Below are 15,924 nucleotides of genomic sequence, written 5' to 3' on the forward strand. Positions count from 1 at the left end.
GCTCAGCTCTTATAATATTTTAAAACCAGCACAATACAGTATTTTGTGTCAAACACTTACAATGCATTCATTCCCTTGCAGAGTTACTACAGTCCAGGCCCACTGAAATCAATGGGTTTAGACTGAATGAATTCTGCACAGGATTTCACTGTTAATTACTCACCAATTTATCCTTTAATTTTAAGACAAGGTCCACTGTTTCTACTTCACTATGTTTTTGACTCCAGAAAAGCAAGTCCTACCAAAAAGACATGGTTAGGTTACATTAAAGACATTTTCACTGAAGGCAGATCACAAGAAAGTGTTATTGGAGCTTCATAACATTTCTTAAATCCCTAACTTTTTAAGTTCCTCTATGCTAGCACCAGAAACTAGTAACTGGCAAATAAAATCTACTTTTTATATGTAACAGAAACTTTGATGTGGCTGCTGGTGCACTACGCAAATATGACAGTTTTAAAATGTTAAATCCTAGTAAGTTACAAATTGCTAATACATCAATATTAGGAAAAAGTATTACCCTAGTGGGAAGAATAAATAAGTCACTTTACCAGAACAGTTTCTGATTTTCTTGTGGATGACCTCCCATGCCTTATAATAATTGCAGGTACTTTGAGACCTAATTCTTACAAGCAGCCTGTGGCTGGATTGTAACACTTCAAACTGCAGTGGAGGCTCACATAACAAAATGTTTCCTCATGTAAAAATATCCCATGCAAATGGAAAACGAGCATATCAAAGGAAAAGTTTTAGCCTAACCTCTCCCCTTATTTTCTGCATGCATTTGTTTGGTAGGACTGAACAGTCTTATTATGCAGTTTGGAAAAAATGCAGACTGGACACAGATTAACCACTTTATTTACTGCTTGTGAGATCAGATCTATGCATCCTTCTAGGTCACTGCAGATGTAATACTAGGTAAAGGTAAAGGTTTCGAAAGCCAGTCAAACCTGACTCTGATGTGGTGCTCATCTCCGTTTCCAAGCCGAAGAGCCAGTGCTGTCCAAAGACGTTTCCATGGTCATGTGGCTGGCATGACTAGATGCTGAGGCGCATGGAACGCTGTTACCTTCCCACCAAAGCGGTACCTATTTATCTACTTGCAATTTCTTGCTATCGAAATGCTAGGTTGGCAGGAGCTGGGACCAGAGACAGGAGCTCAGATGTAATACTAGACAGCTGTTATTCACTGTCATAGGACACTCCCCACTTTACTCCATATGCTGGAAGCATTTAAAATCTTTTGAAACTGAAGTGCTTCAATTTGAGTACACCAATTATAGTTAACTACAGTTATTCAGGATTCTGTGGCCTGTTTTCAACTCTTTAAACCCCAGTTAACAGCAGGCTTGTACTATGTCTACATGAACACCCTGTCATCATCATGTTCAAGTTAATGCCTGGGTGGCTATATTCCAGAGTTAGAAATACTTATACTGATAGTGAAAGCTTAAGAAACCAATCTAGATCAGATTTTGCAAGCATACAAAAAGGAAAAGAATAGAAAACAAACTGACTTGCACAATTATGTTTTTTGGAAACTCCTTGTAGAAGCATATGACTGAATCATTAGGCACAAATTAGATACCCAAATCTTCAAACACTGTGAAAATGACATCATAATGCCACAATGACTGGGATCCAAAGATTCCACTGTGTAATGAGAAGGGATTTGCTTTTTTATGGGATTGCATATTTTTACTCTATCAGCAGGGGCCCTGTGAGATCAGGGCCCTGTGGGATCTGTTACCATTCTGCAGGGCCTGCAAAATAGAACTGTTCCACCAGGCCTTTGGGTGAGGCAAAGGGCATCCAGGAAAAAAGCTGACCTCCCTGCTGAAGGTACCATCTTATGCGGCCCGGACTATACAACCTTGGATTTCAATGACACCAATATTGGGGACTGTACAAACTGATGTATATTGTTTTAATGGTTTTCATTAATTATAATTATTACTATTTTGTTGTAAGGCCTAAGTGTGAACTGTGATCCGCCATGAGCCCGTTTGTGGGGAGGGTGGAATATAAATGTGAAAAATAAATAAATAAATAAATAAAAACAATCCCAGAGGATCATTTATAGAAGTTTTCCAGATCACTGGAAGGCTGCAAACAGAAGAAAGTTGGTGACCCCAATCCCACGTACAAGTGATTTTTCCTTGCTCAGCAAACCTCTGAAAACAAACAATCTAAGGGTGGTGGAAAGCACCATCAAATCACAGCTGACTTACAGCAACCCTGTAGGGTTTTCAAGGCAAGAGACATTCAGAGGTGGTTTGTCACTTCCTGCCTCTGCGTAGCAATCTTGGGCTTCCTTGATGGTCTCCCATCAAAGTCCTAATCAGTGCTGACCCTACTTCGCTTCTGAGGTATGACAAGACCAGGCTAGCCTGGGCCATCCATATCAGTACAAAGGTGATATTAGGAATTTGCTTTACAGGATTTAATGTAAGATTGCCAGAGTTCAGTCATTATTGAGTGAGTTCTGTGCTCAATGGAAAATTCAGCTCGCATACAATAGTGCTGCTGCAACACACATCTCTCTGCAGTGGTCTCTGTACCACAATGAACAAAGAAAGTGGATGGGCCTCTCAAAAGCATATACTACAGATGGATGGGTTCAGTATATGTAAGAACTCAATGTTACAATTTAACATTTTAAAATATAGTGGGCTGAGGTCTAGAAAGACCCAGGCACAGAAGGCATTGTAATTTCTCTTCTGATAGCAACCCTTCCTCCAGTGGAACACTGCTCCAGAGAGTTTCCAAACCTTCAAGGGCAGCTTTTCAGTCAGTGGTAGGAAAAAAGTGGCTAAATCCACTTGAGCATGTGAAAGACTGCAGAGACCTTTGAATCTTGACCACTGATACTGCTATTATTAATACTACTACATTTTTATGAGATATAACTATTTTTCTTGTAAGATATGTTTTTGCTACACAAGGGTGCAATTAGATACTATGCTGGAGGATCTGTGATTAAATACTTTTGGAGAGGCAATTTCCTTTAAAAACAGCCGGAGGAGTGGTGATTTTGGATCAGGATTACAGTGCTGGGGTTTTAGCTCGCGCGGGGGGGGGGGGGGGGGGAGCCAATCTACTGTCAAGTTGGTATTACCCCTGGTAGGAAACGTGAATGAGGTTTTCTCTAGGGGAAATGGCATGGGGGATACAAAGGTTAGCTCCATTCTGACACAGTGCAATTGTCAGACAAAAATCCCCTCCCTTTTCAGACCAGCTTTTAGAAAAACTAGAAGCCATCTGGAGATCTAATCGTGGATCTCCATCATCCCATCTAGTTGCACCTTAAATGAAACGTTCTGGGGTTTTATTGTACTTTTTTATTATGATACCTCTAAAGAGGACAAAAAAATGCATAATGGAAAATTGCTTTTCTAACCTCATTGCACAATGCCTCTAAATGCAGTGCCTCCAACTTTTGTGTCATGTCTTTCCGCCGTGTCCTGAACCAACCGTCAAAGTTAGGAGACTTCAAGAAGTGTCTTTAAGACAAAAGGAAAATTAATCTAATTAGTGGAATAAAATGGCATTCTGGAATTAACTTTGCAGCAACTCTGCCTTCAAAGCCAAAACATTTGAAGTGTAAGAACTTGGCCAATACCAAGATATTACAGAGCATCTTTGCAGGCATAAATGGAAGAAATCATATTGAATGTGTAGCATGCAGCACAATCTTCCCACCAACAATTCTGTCTGTAGCAGCTTGGGGGTGGGGGGTGGGGATCCTAATCTCCCTCATAATAATAGCTTGTTACAATCTGATCATCCACTAAAAACAAATAAATATGGTGATTTCGTTAGTTCCATCATTAAATGATTTCTTTTGCCAGATGAAGAATGGTGTGACTAATTTCAATGGGATAGTCAGCTGGAGTCTCACTCCTTTTGGGTGTTTGGTCGTTTGCAAGATGAGGCTTTCATGGAGAATGGGAACCTTATAAGAACATAAGAGAAGCCATGTTGAAGCAGGCAAATGGCCCATCCAGTCCAACGCTCTGTCACAAAGTGGCCCAAACCTAGGTACCATCAGGAGGTCCACCAGTGAGGCCAGAACTCCAGAAGCTCTTCCACTGTTGCCCCCCAAGCACCAAGAATACAGTGCATCACTTGCCCCAGTGTTCCATCCATACCTTGTGGCTAACAGCCACTGATGGACCTCTGCACCAAATGTTTATCCAATCCCTTTTTGAAGCTGTCCACGCTTGTAGCTGCCATCACTTCCTGTGGCGGTGAATTCCATGTGTTAATTACTCTTTGGGTGAAGTACTTCCTTTTATCTGTTCTAAGCTGACTGCTCATTAATTTCATTGAGTGCCCATGAGTTCTTGTATTGTGAGAAAGGGAGAAAAGTACTTCTTTCTCTACCTTCTCTATCCCATGCATAAGTTTGTAAACCTCTATCATGTCACCCCTCAATTGTCGTTTCTTCAAGCTAAAGAGCCAATTTGGAACCCATCAACATATATTTATAGTTAGGATTTTTTGTTCTAATGTGCATTACTTTGCACTTGCCCACAATGAACCTCATTTGCCACACTGATGCCCACTCACCCAGCCTCAACAGATCCCTCTGGAGGTCCAATCTTTTTGAAACTTTGGGGGATTTTTTTGAGAAGAGGCATCAAAAGCTATGCCTCTACCTCAAAAAATAGCCCCCACAGAGCCCCAGACACCCCCAGCTCGATTCTCAATTATACCCTATGGGGACCACTGACTATACTGGATCCTTCTTATAGTCCTATTTGGACTATCTTCTATGTTGTTTTTTATAAAACTTTTTCCCCTTTATTTTTATTTTATTTTCTTTTACCCAAGCTCAAATAATAAAAAATATACACCCTTTTGAAAAACTATCTAAGTCAAGACTACCCAAATTTTCTACCTTTATAATCTCACCCTCACCAACACCAAACCAGAAATATTAAATAAAAATATGAAGTGAAACATACACCTATTCTCTTTCCTTAGCTTCCACAACTACTTATCATAAAGAGAGAGAGAGAATAAGATGATATAAAACCCAACAACCAGAACCACAATAATAAAAATAAAGTATCAACTTATTACTAGGTTACAAGTTACAGATTACCCATCCTTTCTTCATAATAACTACACAATCCATTTCTTTTCTTTTTTTCCAAAAGCCATGAACACCCAAAGAGGAAAAAAAGGGTTACATTATTTAACAAACATAGTTTTTGTCTTTTTCTTCTTCCCCATCTTTCCATAGCCTCCCTCTTCCTTTCAATCTCTTTCAGGTGCCTTGAATCTTTGTACTCATCAGGTTCCATTTCCAAATCTTTCCTTCCATATTTCAAGATACCAGTCCTTGTTCGTTTGTTCATTTTGGGTTTCTTTATACAGTTCTTAACTCCTCTTTTACTACCCCCCCTGTTCTTTCTTTTCATTAACACATTTAATGGGGGCCAGTTTTTTACTTCTTTTTCTATTACAGAGTCTATCATTTCTTTTATAGCAAAGTCCATTTCCTGGATCTTCCTTAAATACTGACCGATTTTCACACTGTTCCCTCGTCTTCTCCTGATCCTCAATACATCTCTGGGTAAATTGATTTCGCTCTCCGTTTTTTTCCTTTTCTTGATTTACAGTTTGATAGTTGTTCACCAGATTATTACAGGCGTCCTTTATAGTTTGTGTAATCTCTATCACTAAAAAGTTCCAAAACTGTTCCAAAGTAAGACTATCGACTTCTGTGTTCAGGTCTAACTCTTCATCACATAATCCCAACTCCATTTTACAGCTTCCACGTACACAGACTATCAGTCCTCTTTATTCGTTTCACAAAAACATAATATCTCAGCTGCTCTCCAACTATTCCTCTCAACCAACGAGAATAGTTCAAACAGGATACATATTTTCCTTACCCCCGCCATTTTGCAGCAAAGTTTCTTTTCCACACTCTTCGTAGCCGCTTTTTAATAATTGGATATATTTCTTGGGGGTATAAAATCCAAATCCACGCAGTTTCCGCTTGATAATACATGAGTTGATATCTTCATTCGATTTGCTTCTTATCTTATTAAACTAAAGTTAAAAGGAAGGTCGCAGCTGTAGCGGATACATGTTGGCCATATTCTGCTCCTTTTCTTGGTCTTGCATCGAGGCAATACGGGCCACTCCTACAACCTGCCGATTTTGGGATGCCCGAGCAAGCCTCTTGCTACCCAAGCTCCCTCCAGGAGTCTGGGTGGTGTCCAAGGCAGTCACTAGGACCCAGGGGCTCCAATAGAGCCAAGAAAGGATGAACATCTTCGGGAGCAGCCTGAAAGATGTCCATTCGCCGTGCTGTACCGGAAGTGTCTCCCAATACAGAGTCTTATGTTGTGCCTGGATCCAAAACACCTGTGTTTAAAATGCCAGGCTGGTTATGGACTCACTCAGTTTCCTGTGCCAAGTCACTAATATGCAGCATTCTTAAAGTATAAAATGGGAATAGTAATAACCTACTTCAGAAGAACTATGGAGGGGCAGACTGACATGACTCAGCAGTTGCAAAGTACCGTGTAAACTATAAAAATATTGTAATTATCATAAAACTATATTATTTGTCTAGAAAATAATTGTGTTTATTTTGGCTTCTAAACCAATTTGCTATCACTTCTACATTTATTTAGTGTCAGCAATATGCTAAGTATTGTACAGAGCACAGAAATGATGCAAGTCTTCTTTAGAGTAGGGATGTGCAAATACGTAATTTTTCACTATGATTTTGTATATATTTAACACAAGCATTTTTGCCTAATTTCTTTGCTAGTTTTCCCATTTCATTCTTATGTGCTTCCCCTTTCACTTTATGGCCTTTTGATACTTACTTCCGCAGTAAACAGATACCTATTTTACTAATAACTTTTTTCTGATCTGGAAAAATACCACCTGGGTGCCGGTAGGCAGCCCCCCGCCCCTATACCATGTGGCCCAAGTTAGGGATCAAAGCGTTCTTAGAACACACCATATGTAAACCGCCCAGAGACCCTTCGGGGTTAGGGCGGTATAGCAAGTTAAAGGTTAAATAAATAAATAAATAGACCACTTCAATTTCATTCCACTCTTTAAACACTGTTAAAAACTTCACCTTTCTAACTGAGTAATATTAGCCCCCCAAATTCTATAACATAACTATTTCAGGATGTCTTTACAATATACAATGAACTTACAAAACAGAATGGGGAAGAAAAGTCAGGGATACTTTCTACATAGCAGTAAATACACCTACAGAGGAAATAAAGGATTACACGGATTTCATTTAAAGTAGAACCTCAAGTATCTAATCTCTTTAGACACAATCCAGAATGAAGTTCTGCTATAAATAAGCTTCCCATTAATTTCAAAGAGGCTTGTACACAGGAACTTCCCTCTGGATTATGGCCCTTCGAAAAAGTAAAGCACATATATATACCACTGCGAAACAAATAGAGAACAGAGATTTAAGGAAAGTACAGTATGTATAGCCTCTTTGCTAAAAGCAGATTTTTATGCAGATCAAGTAATGATACAAGAACCCAGGTCACTACATTTTGTAATACTCTTTTGAAGATAGGTTAAACAAATTTGTTAATATTTATAAGCTAAAAACATATAATGCAAAGCAACAGTCAATAAAAAAGCAAAGTTTTTCTCCGCTTCAATTTTTTGTTAATGGAACAGATTACTCTGTATTTCTATGTAGCCTAGGCTGTAATCTATGTACATTTTAGCATTACTCAGTGGATGAACAAAGTTACCTGTACAGTCCTATCCAATCTCCTTTTAATCTAGAGGTAAGCTGTGGCCCTGCTTTCTCTAGAGTTTTCATAAATTCCTCTTGATTGAATGGTTTCAACTGTGGTGGACTCTACAAGGGAAACAAAGCTGTAAACATAGAGCATGAATTTGTGACCATTTACAAAACAAGTTCTCTGTTTATGAAAATATTCTCACCTTCCAAGGTGATATGCTCTTTTGAAGAGGCATCAAACTTGCTACATATCGTTCCTGGGGGGGGGGAGGGAACAAATATTCTATAAAGTATAATCTTGATGCATACATCACTACATTTTACAAATACATAAGGGTATTCCATTTGGCTCCCTGTATCCATAAAACTGAGCAAATTCCAGAGGATGGTGGAAGACAGGATGGCCTGGCATGATGTGGTCCATGGGATTGCGAAGAGTCGGACTCGACTGTGTGATTGAACAACAATCCAAAAATAAGCTAACTAGACGAGAAGTTTTGAAATGTGATACACTGTCATCATATTATTCTGATAATCAAATGTCACACAAGACCTCATTGGTTTGGTGTACAGAGGTGAAGGTATCTTATTGATAGTAAATGTGGTTCTCAGAATTCAGGTGCTATCCCTCAGTACTATGGTCTAGACAGGACCATGTGTACATAGTGTGTGCATGTGTATGACAGCTCCTCATGCTGCATGGGCTGCTGCCTCACAGGGAGCCTACTCACCAAAAAGCCCCCATGTACATGGGGTCATTGCTTTTGAACCCCAATCCATGTGTGTGGGGAGGTGCATCACCTTCTCCTTCTGTACTCCGTAATCTGCCTTGAGTCTCAGTAAGAAAAGTGGGCTATAAATAGGCTAAATAAAATGACATAAAGTAACACTCATTCTTGATCTCACCCTACATACAGACTCCCAGAAAGAAAATAATCTAATTAAGATTCAGCATAATTAACATTATTCTGGAAAAAGCTATAAAGCTTTTTAAAAAGGAAATTTGATGAAACCATAACTTAAGCAGTGACTCACCTACAAATTAAGGGCTGCTTTTGGCCATTTGGCCCAGGGCTGTGAAGAATTATCCCCTTATTGACTTGAATGTAGATTTTACATACCACTGAGGCATTTTTTAAAAAGTAATTATTTGGAACTTCCGGTTTCGGCGACCCGCAGACGGACACACCTCTTCGAGCTCCAAGGGGTGTGATCTGGATCGGGGCGGCAGGGAGGGAGACTGGATGATTTCGCCCTTGTAGGGGGCTTCTAGCCTGGGGCGCGAAAGGAGTTGCTCCCAAAGCTGTGGCTTGCCCTGTTAGGTCCCGCTGTCCCAAGGCCAGCAATGGTGCTCAGAGATGCATTCCGGAACCAGAGTGAGCAAAGGAACTAAGCAACAGAGACCTTCCCTATTCTACCGACAAACTACTGACAACAAATGTAAGTGATGAAAATCTAAGATAATAAACGCTCAGTGGGAACCGGTACAGAAACAGTGAAGCTCCAATTTTAGAGAAAGGGGGCGAAAGCCTCTCAGAGGGGGAGGAACAACCCCACCCTAGACAAAACAGCGAGAAAAGCAATAAAATTTAAAAGATAAACCGAATGTCTAAAGCGAGAAACTCACCTAACCCACACTGAGTACAGAGGGCTACATTTTATACTGCAAGGAAGATTCTCAGAACTTTTAAGAACGTTTACCTTTAACATAAACAATGTCTCAGCGAGGGGGGGAAATGGCGTCCAGAGGGAAAAAGATTACAGGAACTGCAAGTCTAACATCACCAATCACAAGACCGGAACCAACTTCAGACACTGCCAGTACGATTTCTGAAGCACTGTGCCCTCTGCTGGACCAGATGACTAACCCCAATAAGAATTTTGACGCCCTACAGAAAGAGCTTAAAGAAACTAAGGTAAAAACAGAGAGCCAAAAAGCTGAAAAAGGTTGAATATAAGACAAAAGCACTGGACCAAAGAATGGAAGTAGCAGATAAAGGGCTTCCGAAAAACAACAACTACTACAGCTACAAGTGGAAAGATCACTATATGTTTTAAGATTTCAAGGTGTTCCAGAAATGAAAGATGAGAATTTGAAAGAGATAAGTAAAGCATTGGCTCCCCTGGCAAACTGTAAACCTGAAACACTACAAGCAGATATGGACATGGTTTATCGGACTTATCCAGAATTTGTAAAAAAATAATAATTTGCCAGGGGAAATATTTGTGAAATTATCTAAAAGATCAACAAGAGACTTGATATTCAAAGCATCTAATGGGATAGCTCTAAAAATCCAAGAAGAAGAAATTAAAATGTTAAAGGATGTTCCATTCGAGATACGAAAGAAGAGGAAGCAATATAGAAACATCACATTATTTCTACAGGAAAACTCAGCTCCGTATCAATGGATTATTCCAGAAGGACTTATTTTCAACTTTAGAGGGAAAAAAGAAAAGATTGACTCTCTTGCTAAAGCTGAGCTATTTCTGAAGCAGCATCAAAGTCCAGCGAAGGAAAAAGGAAAAGCAGAAGATAACAACGCAATAGAAGATAAAAGCGAACAACATGAGTCAAGCAATGACAGTTCCTCGTCCTCATCCATATCTATTGGTGAGATTTTTGACTCTGATTCTGAATCCGAACTGGTGGCAGCTGCTCCTAGATCATATAAGGTTAAAATCCCTTGGAAAAAGAAGAAGAAACGTAAAGGAAAGAAAACAACTAAATGAAGATCTGAAAATATCCTTTTTATGTTTTACTTACACGAAATATACCCATTTATGTTACTCTATTCAACATTATTTTTTCTGCATACTTTTTCCTAAGCTAACTATTTTACTGTAATTTTAACTATTAGGGAAATATCAAAAATCGTAATTAGACCATTAATGATCCTTGCCTACTCTATATTTTAGGTTGTAGTGTGCAGTTTGTAGAAGTAGAAATAAAAGCAATTAAAATTATTATTTTATTTTAAATATTTTCCAAATGCCATGCAAGTTGTAAAGCTGACCTTCACCTATGGATGAGAACCCAACGGGCTGGATACAAAGTTTGTTTATTGCAGGGCGGTGGTAATGAATCCCCCCCCCCATAGCATTCTCCTCCATTGTATTCAGTGCTGTCCCTGGTGGCCCAGGATGCAGGGGAGATGCAGTGAGCTGCAGCAGAAACGTGGAGGCAGAGAAGTTCAGCAAGCTCTGCTCATAGTACTTCGCATACGACACACCATGTCTGTTTTCACCCTGAACTTCTAACAAATGTCATTTAAAATATATGTCATTTTACTGGTCAACAGAGATCTGTTTTATATATATGATAGCTTACTAGAGGAATAATGAAGCTTTGGGTCAGTTCCAAAAAGTAACGTCGAAGGATTATGCTTTGGGCTTCTGCAGGACGCTTCTGTTGTACTCCCTAAAAAAATAGCAAACTTTAATAATGATCTCAAGACTGACTGGAATAGTATTTAAAGAAGCTTTTACATCAGACCTAAGTCAGTATCTCCCTACTTATGAAGATAAAAAACTCATCAAAAAGTTCTGGTAATCCAGAGGGCTGTGACTCTAGCTCTAGGTACACAGGAGGGTTTCAGATTCTTCCTCCTACTTTCTCTTCCCTTTTACCATTTACACTGTGTTTAAACTTTGAGGAAGTATCAAATGAGATCTCCCTTGAACACTGAACTCTAACATTCTGATGCAAGCTCTTATGTGGACTTAAAGGGCATCTTGAAATCACAGTCCTTTTATTATCCTATCCTTTTTTTCCAAGGACTAAGAATATAGATCATGAATGTTAATCATGGCTGGGTCACTGAACTGCATTTTTCCACTCTGAAAATGTCCACTACAGCCATTATTCTACATTAAAAATATCTATTCCAGGTTCAAGTTCCCAAGTGTGATGGGAAGAGACAGTAACGTTGTAAGAAAAACATTTCCCCAAAAAGGGATAGCTGTTTTGCGCTGTATGTTAGACATCTATTCTCTTTACTTTCCTGTCTCTGCACAAGATCCTTGACATGCTAGTGCTTTAATCAACAAATATTACCTTTTGCAACTGTTTTATGATGTCTTCATCTCTGTTCAAGTATGGCTTATAAGATGTATAAACACTTAGAGAAAGAATCATAGGATTTCCCTCTAGTTTTGGCCTACAAGGTCATAAAATTCTGCAATATTTCAGTTCATTATGAAGAAACATTACCAGGTTTCGAATCCAAAGTCTTTAAGTTTTTCAGCTTTTTCACTTTCACTTGCTTTGGGATCTCGCCTGACAAAACAATGAAGAGCACAATACATGCTTCAAGAGTTTCTACACACAGACAGGTGTTTTGCTGACTTTTTTAACTTCCAAATGCAACACTTCACAGTAACACCTCTCCTCAGTGGTGAACAAACTCTACGTGACTCCTGCTGTACCTATGATAGTGGCAGTTGTGTCAAAACTGGATGCGCTGCCATGATATCACAGAAAAGGGAAAAGGAAAAGCAGCAGGTCTGGACACTGAGAAAATGGTGGATATTGGTATGCAGAACTTTGCATATTTTGCCCATCAGCTTTGCACAGCCTTCCAAGCTTTGGATGTGATCCAGAAGACAACTAGCTTTTTATATACACAAATAATGCAAATCAAGGTAACTTTGCTCTAAATTGCTGGAAATAGCATTAATTCTTTTCTGCCTGAGAGTAAATTTTGCTGGTGTAAATACACACTCTTCTTAAAAAGAAGCCCAGTTCAATTGTTGACACTGCAGTAGAACAGTTAGATTCAAATTCAGAAGCACCTTAGAGACCAACAAGATTTTCAGGGGATAAGCTTTCGAGAGTCAAAACTCCCTTCATCAGGTACCCTTTGTCAGTAATCTGATAAGGAGCTTTGACTCTTGAAAGCTTATCCCCTGAAAGTCTTGTTGGTCTCTCAGATGCTACAGGACTCAAATCTAGCTGCTCTTTATATCTTACATTATTTTATTTACTAATTTGTGTTCTATTCCTTTAGAATTCTTACTGAGCTCATAATGAACACTGACAAATGGACTACACTGGTTCAATCCATTACTTGGGTTTCAACTCTGGTGCAGTTTTCTGACTGCACATTTTCAGTGCAGTCCTATGCTGAGTTTTGCCAGCTGAAGGCCCCTGAAATGGTTTAAGAGCAATGAAAACAAACTTCATTGAGTAACTCTGCATAAGACTGCACTGTAACAAAGGAATTCAATTAAACTGGAAATGTAAAGTCAGGTTATTATTTTGTGTTCCTATATTAAAACACAGTATCTGGCTTACTTTTATTTTCCTGTTGGTTCCCACTCTGTTGACATTAAAGAAGGTAAAACAGTATAAATCAGAACAAAACTACATCCAACAATATTTTACCTGCCAGTTTAATGTCTCCTATTCGGATGATGTGAGGCCAATGCTGCAGCGTTTTAGCAAAAAATGGATTTGTCACTCCTAATATGACAGAAGGCCTGAAAAAGTGGATCGTATTTAAATGAGACCATTGCCCTTTGTGTGGAGTCAAAATTCATATTCCTCATGAAATTCTAAATATATATGTTTTAAAGTTTCTCTTCTGTCTTCTGAACTAAAACATAAAAGCCTTCGACAACATAGAAAACATATTCAGTTTTCCTGTATAACAATGTCAGTTAATAATGGTATGAACATGAGAAACAAACAAAGCAACAGAGAAGATGACATATGGGATTACAATATGAATCAAAAGAATTCAGCTTAATAAAAAGTAGTGTCCATATCTCATCTGGAAATTAGATTCAAGAAAAAAATATACAAGCCAGAATAAGTACTAAGAACATGCATTATATCCTGCTTCTTCAGTAAGTACAGATTATCAAACCCTGTCTGACAAGGAGGATGAAAGACTGCGCTTATGGCAACTGAATGTGAACTTAGTTAAAAATACCAATTTGGCTATTGTTGACTAGGGTTTACTGCTTTTTCATTCTGAAATAAATAAATGCATACATGCCACTGAAATACATTTATACCAAAAGCTAAACTGCTCTTCATAAACCAGTAGAAATGCTTCCTTCATTCCCAAACAGAGATAGAGGTTGCAGTATAGATATCTGCACTGCTATAACCAGGGCCAGAAAAATACTATGTGCCTTAGGTGATCAAACTGGCGTCTTTTTTCAAAAACTCTCTGATGCAGACAGCCCAGACTGCAGATGCAGCCCTGAACCTCAGTCTCACGATCCAGGAGGAGAACTCTACTCTGCAGGAAGAAGTGCAACTATTGAAAGAAAGAGTTCTGATCCCAGATACTTCAACCAGACAGGGAAACCTGAATTTCAGAGGTCTGCCTTGGAAGGCTCGACAGACTTAATCAGCTTCATGGGCAATTGGTTGGCTTCAGAATTGAAAGTGGAAGACAACATCTTTCCAGCAATAATTAAAGCCTATAGAAAAGGAACTCCAAATAAAACTTGCATCTTTTTGTCAGCTTCTTACAGAGTATGGCTCCTAAAAATGCAAAATACGTTTCTGTTGTCTTTGATCTATTTTGACATCTAGTAAAGTTTTAATTTTTAGAGCTCAATAAATGTAAGATTTGACTCCCCCATCAAACAAGCACTCCCTTCTTTTACAGTTTTCAAGTCAACAACCCAGCAAGTAAAATCAATTGTGAGTGGAGAAATTCTCTAAATCCACAGACAGTAAAGTATTACATACAGGCTGCATTAGGAAATGTTGGTTATGCAAGAACAGGCTCAACATAAAATTAACGTATACTATCAATGGAAGCCATACGGGAGAGGACCAGCTCTAGCTGAAATAATGGCTAAACCACAAATTCCTTGATCTTCTACTTTTATGTAACGGGTCATCATCATTCCAAACACGATATTGTTTCTATGTGCAAAACTTAGTGCTTAAAAAATCTGTCCACAAACATAAAGTCCACTTTAGTTATTTTTCTACTGCTACAGGTACTTTAAAGAAGGATCTTAAAATTGTCATTTCAATATAAGAGTTTCTGTTTTTTGAGAAAGAGACCAATGAATCTAATTCAAGTAGTAGTGTCTTATTGGTATCTACAATAGGACTGTTCAGAAGACACACTAGTGAAGAGTTATAAAGAAAGCCAGTCGAATCCGACTCTAGGGGGCGGGGCTCATCTCTGTTTCCAAGCCAAAGAGCCAGTGCTGTCAGAAGACATTTCTCTGGTCATGTGGCCAGCGTGACTAAACGCCAAGGCACACAGAATGCTGTTACCTTCCCACCGAAGTGGTACCTATTTATCTACTTGCAATTTCTTGCTTTCGAACTGCTAGGTTGGCAGGAGCTGGGGCCAGAGACGGGAACTCACTCCATCATGCAGCACTAGGGTCTTGAACTGCCAAACTACAGACCTTCCAGTCTGCAGCTCAGCGTCTTAACCTCTGAGCCACCGCCACCCCTTGAAGAGTAGACATGTATATTTCAAGAGGAAGTGTGTGATCATGTAGGTCGTCTGTCTGGGACCCTACATTTGCCAAGGTTCTTGATGACATGGGCAGATGCTCAGCTCAGTTTTCCCACTCCCCCAGACACAAACATTTATCGTCTCTTGATTAATAATGAACCATTCTGATGTAGTAATATTATACTGAAAATATATTCACCATTTTGCTTCAAGACAGACGTGGCTGACAAGAAAGAGGTTCTCTGGCTTAACAGAAAGGCAAACTGGGGAGGTCTCTCCTGTCTTGGATGGGGTTATACTCCCCCTTGAAAAGCCAGGGTCACAGCTTGGGAATACTGCTTGACACAGCGGTCACCTTGGAAAACCAGGTGGTTGCAGTGGCTTGGAGTGCTTTTGCCCAATTTGGCTAGTGTGCAAGCTGCATCTGTTCCTGGTTTAGTCAGATCTAGCCACAGTGATCTATGTCTTAGTTAACCTAGACTGTACTACTGCAATGCACTCTATTTGGGGCTACCCCTGAAGAGAGTTCAGAAGCTGCAGCTAATGCAGAATGTTGCACCAAGACTGCTGGTCAGGGCCAGTTACTGGGAACATATGACCATGATACTACAGCAATTACACTGGCTACTGATCCACACCCAAGCCCAATTCAAGGTGCTAGTTTTGTCCTTTAAAGCCCTAACATAGCTTGTGACCAGGGTATCTGAAGGACCGTCTACTCCTGTACAT

General features: G+C 39.3%; 1 protein-coding gene across 1 annotated transcript in view; it reads right to left on the reverse strand.

The window, feature by feature from the left end:
• The window catches only part of DENND6A (DENN/MADD domain containing 6A), a 44,252-nt gene that overhangs the window by 6,278 nt on the left and 22,050 nt on the right, over positions 1 to 15,924 (reverse strand). The window contains exons 12-19 of the mRNA XM_015407063.1: positions 13,140 to 13,234; positions 11,967 to 12,032; positions 11,811 to 11,875; positions 11,085 to 11,174; positions 7,960 to 8,013; positions 7,764 to 7,873; positions 3,401 to 3,503; positions 164 to 238 (exon numbers count right to left, since the gene is read on the reverse strand). Coding sequence (XP_015262549.1) covers positions 164 to 238; positions 3,401 to 3,503; positions 7,764 to 7,873; positions 7,960 to 8,013; positions 11,085 to 11,174; positions 11,811 to 11,875; positions 11,967 to 12,032; positions 13,140 to 13,234 — 658 coding nt within the window. The remainder of the gene's footprint in view (positions 1 to 163; positions 239 to 3,400; positions 3,504 to 7,763; positions 7,874 to 7,959; positions 8,014 to 11,084; positions 11,175 to 11,810; positions 11,876 to 11,966; positions 12,033 to 13,139; positions 13,235 to 15,924) is intronic.

Source organism: Gekko japonicus, unplaced genomic scaffold, assembly GCF_001447785.1.
Source record: "Gekko japonicus isolate JY-2015 unplaced genomic scaffold, Gekko_japonicus_V1.1 scaffold2234, whole genome shotgun sequence".
Lineage (NCBI taxonomy): Eukaryota > Metazoa > Chordata > Lepidosauria > Squamata > Gekkonidae > Gekko > Gekko japonicus.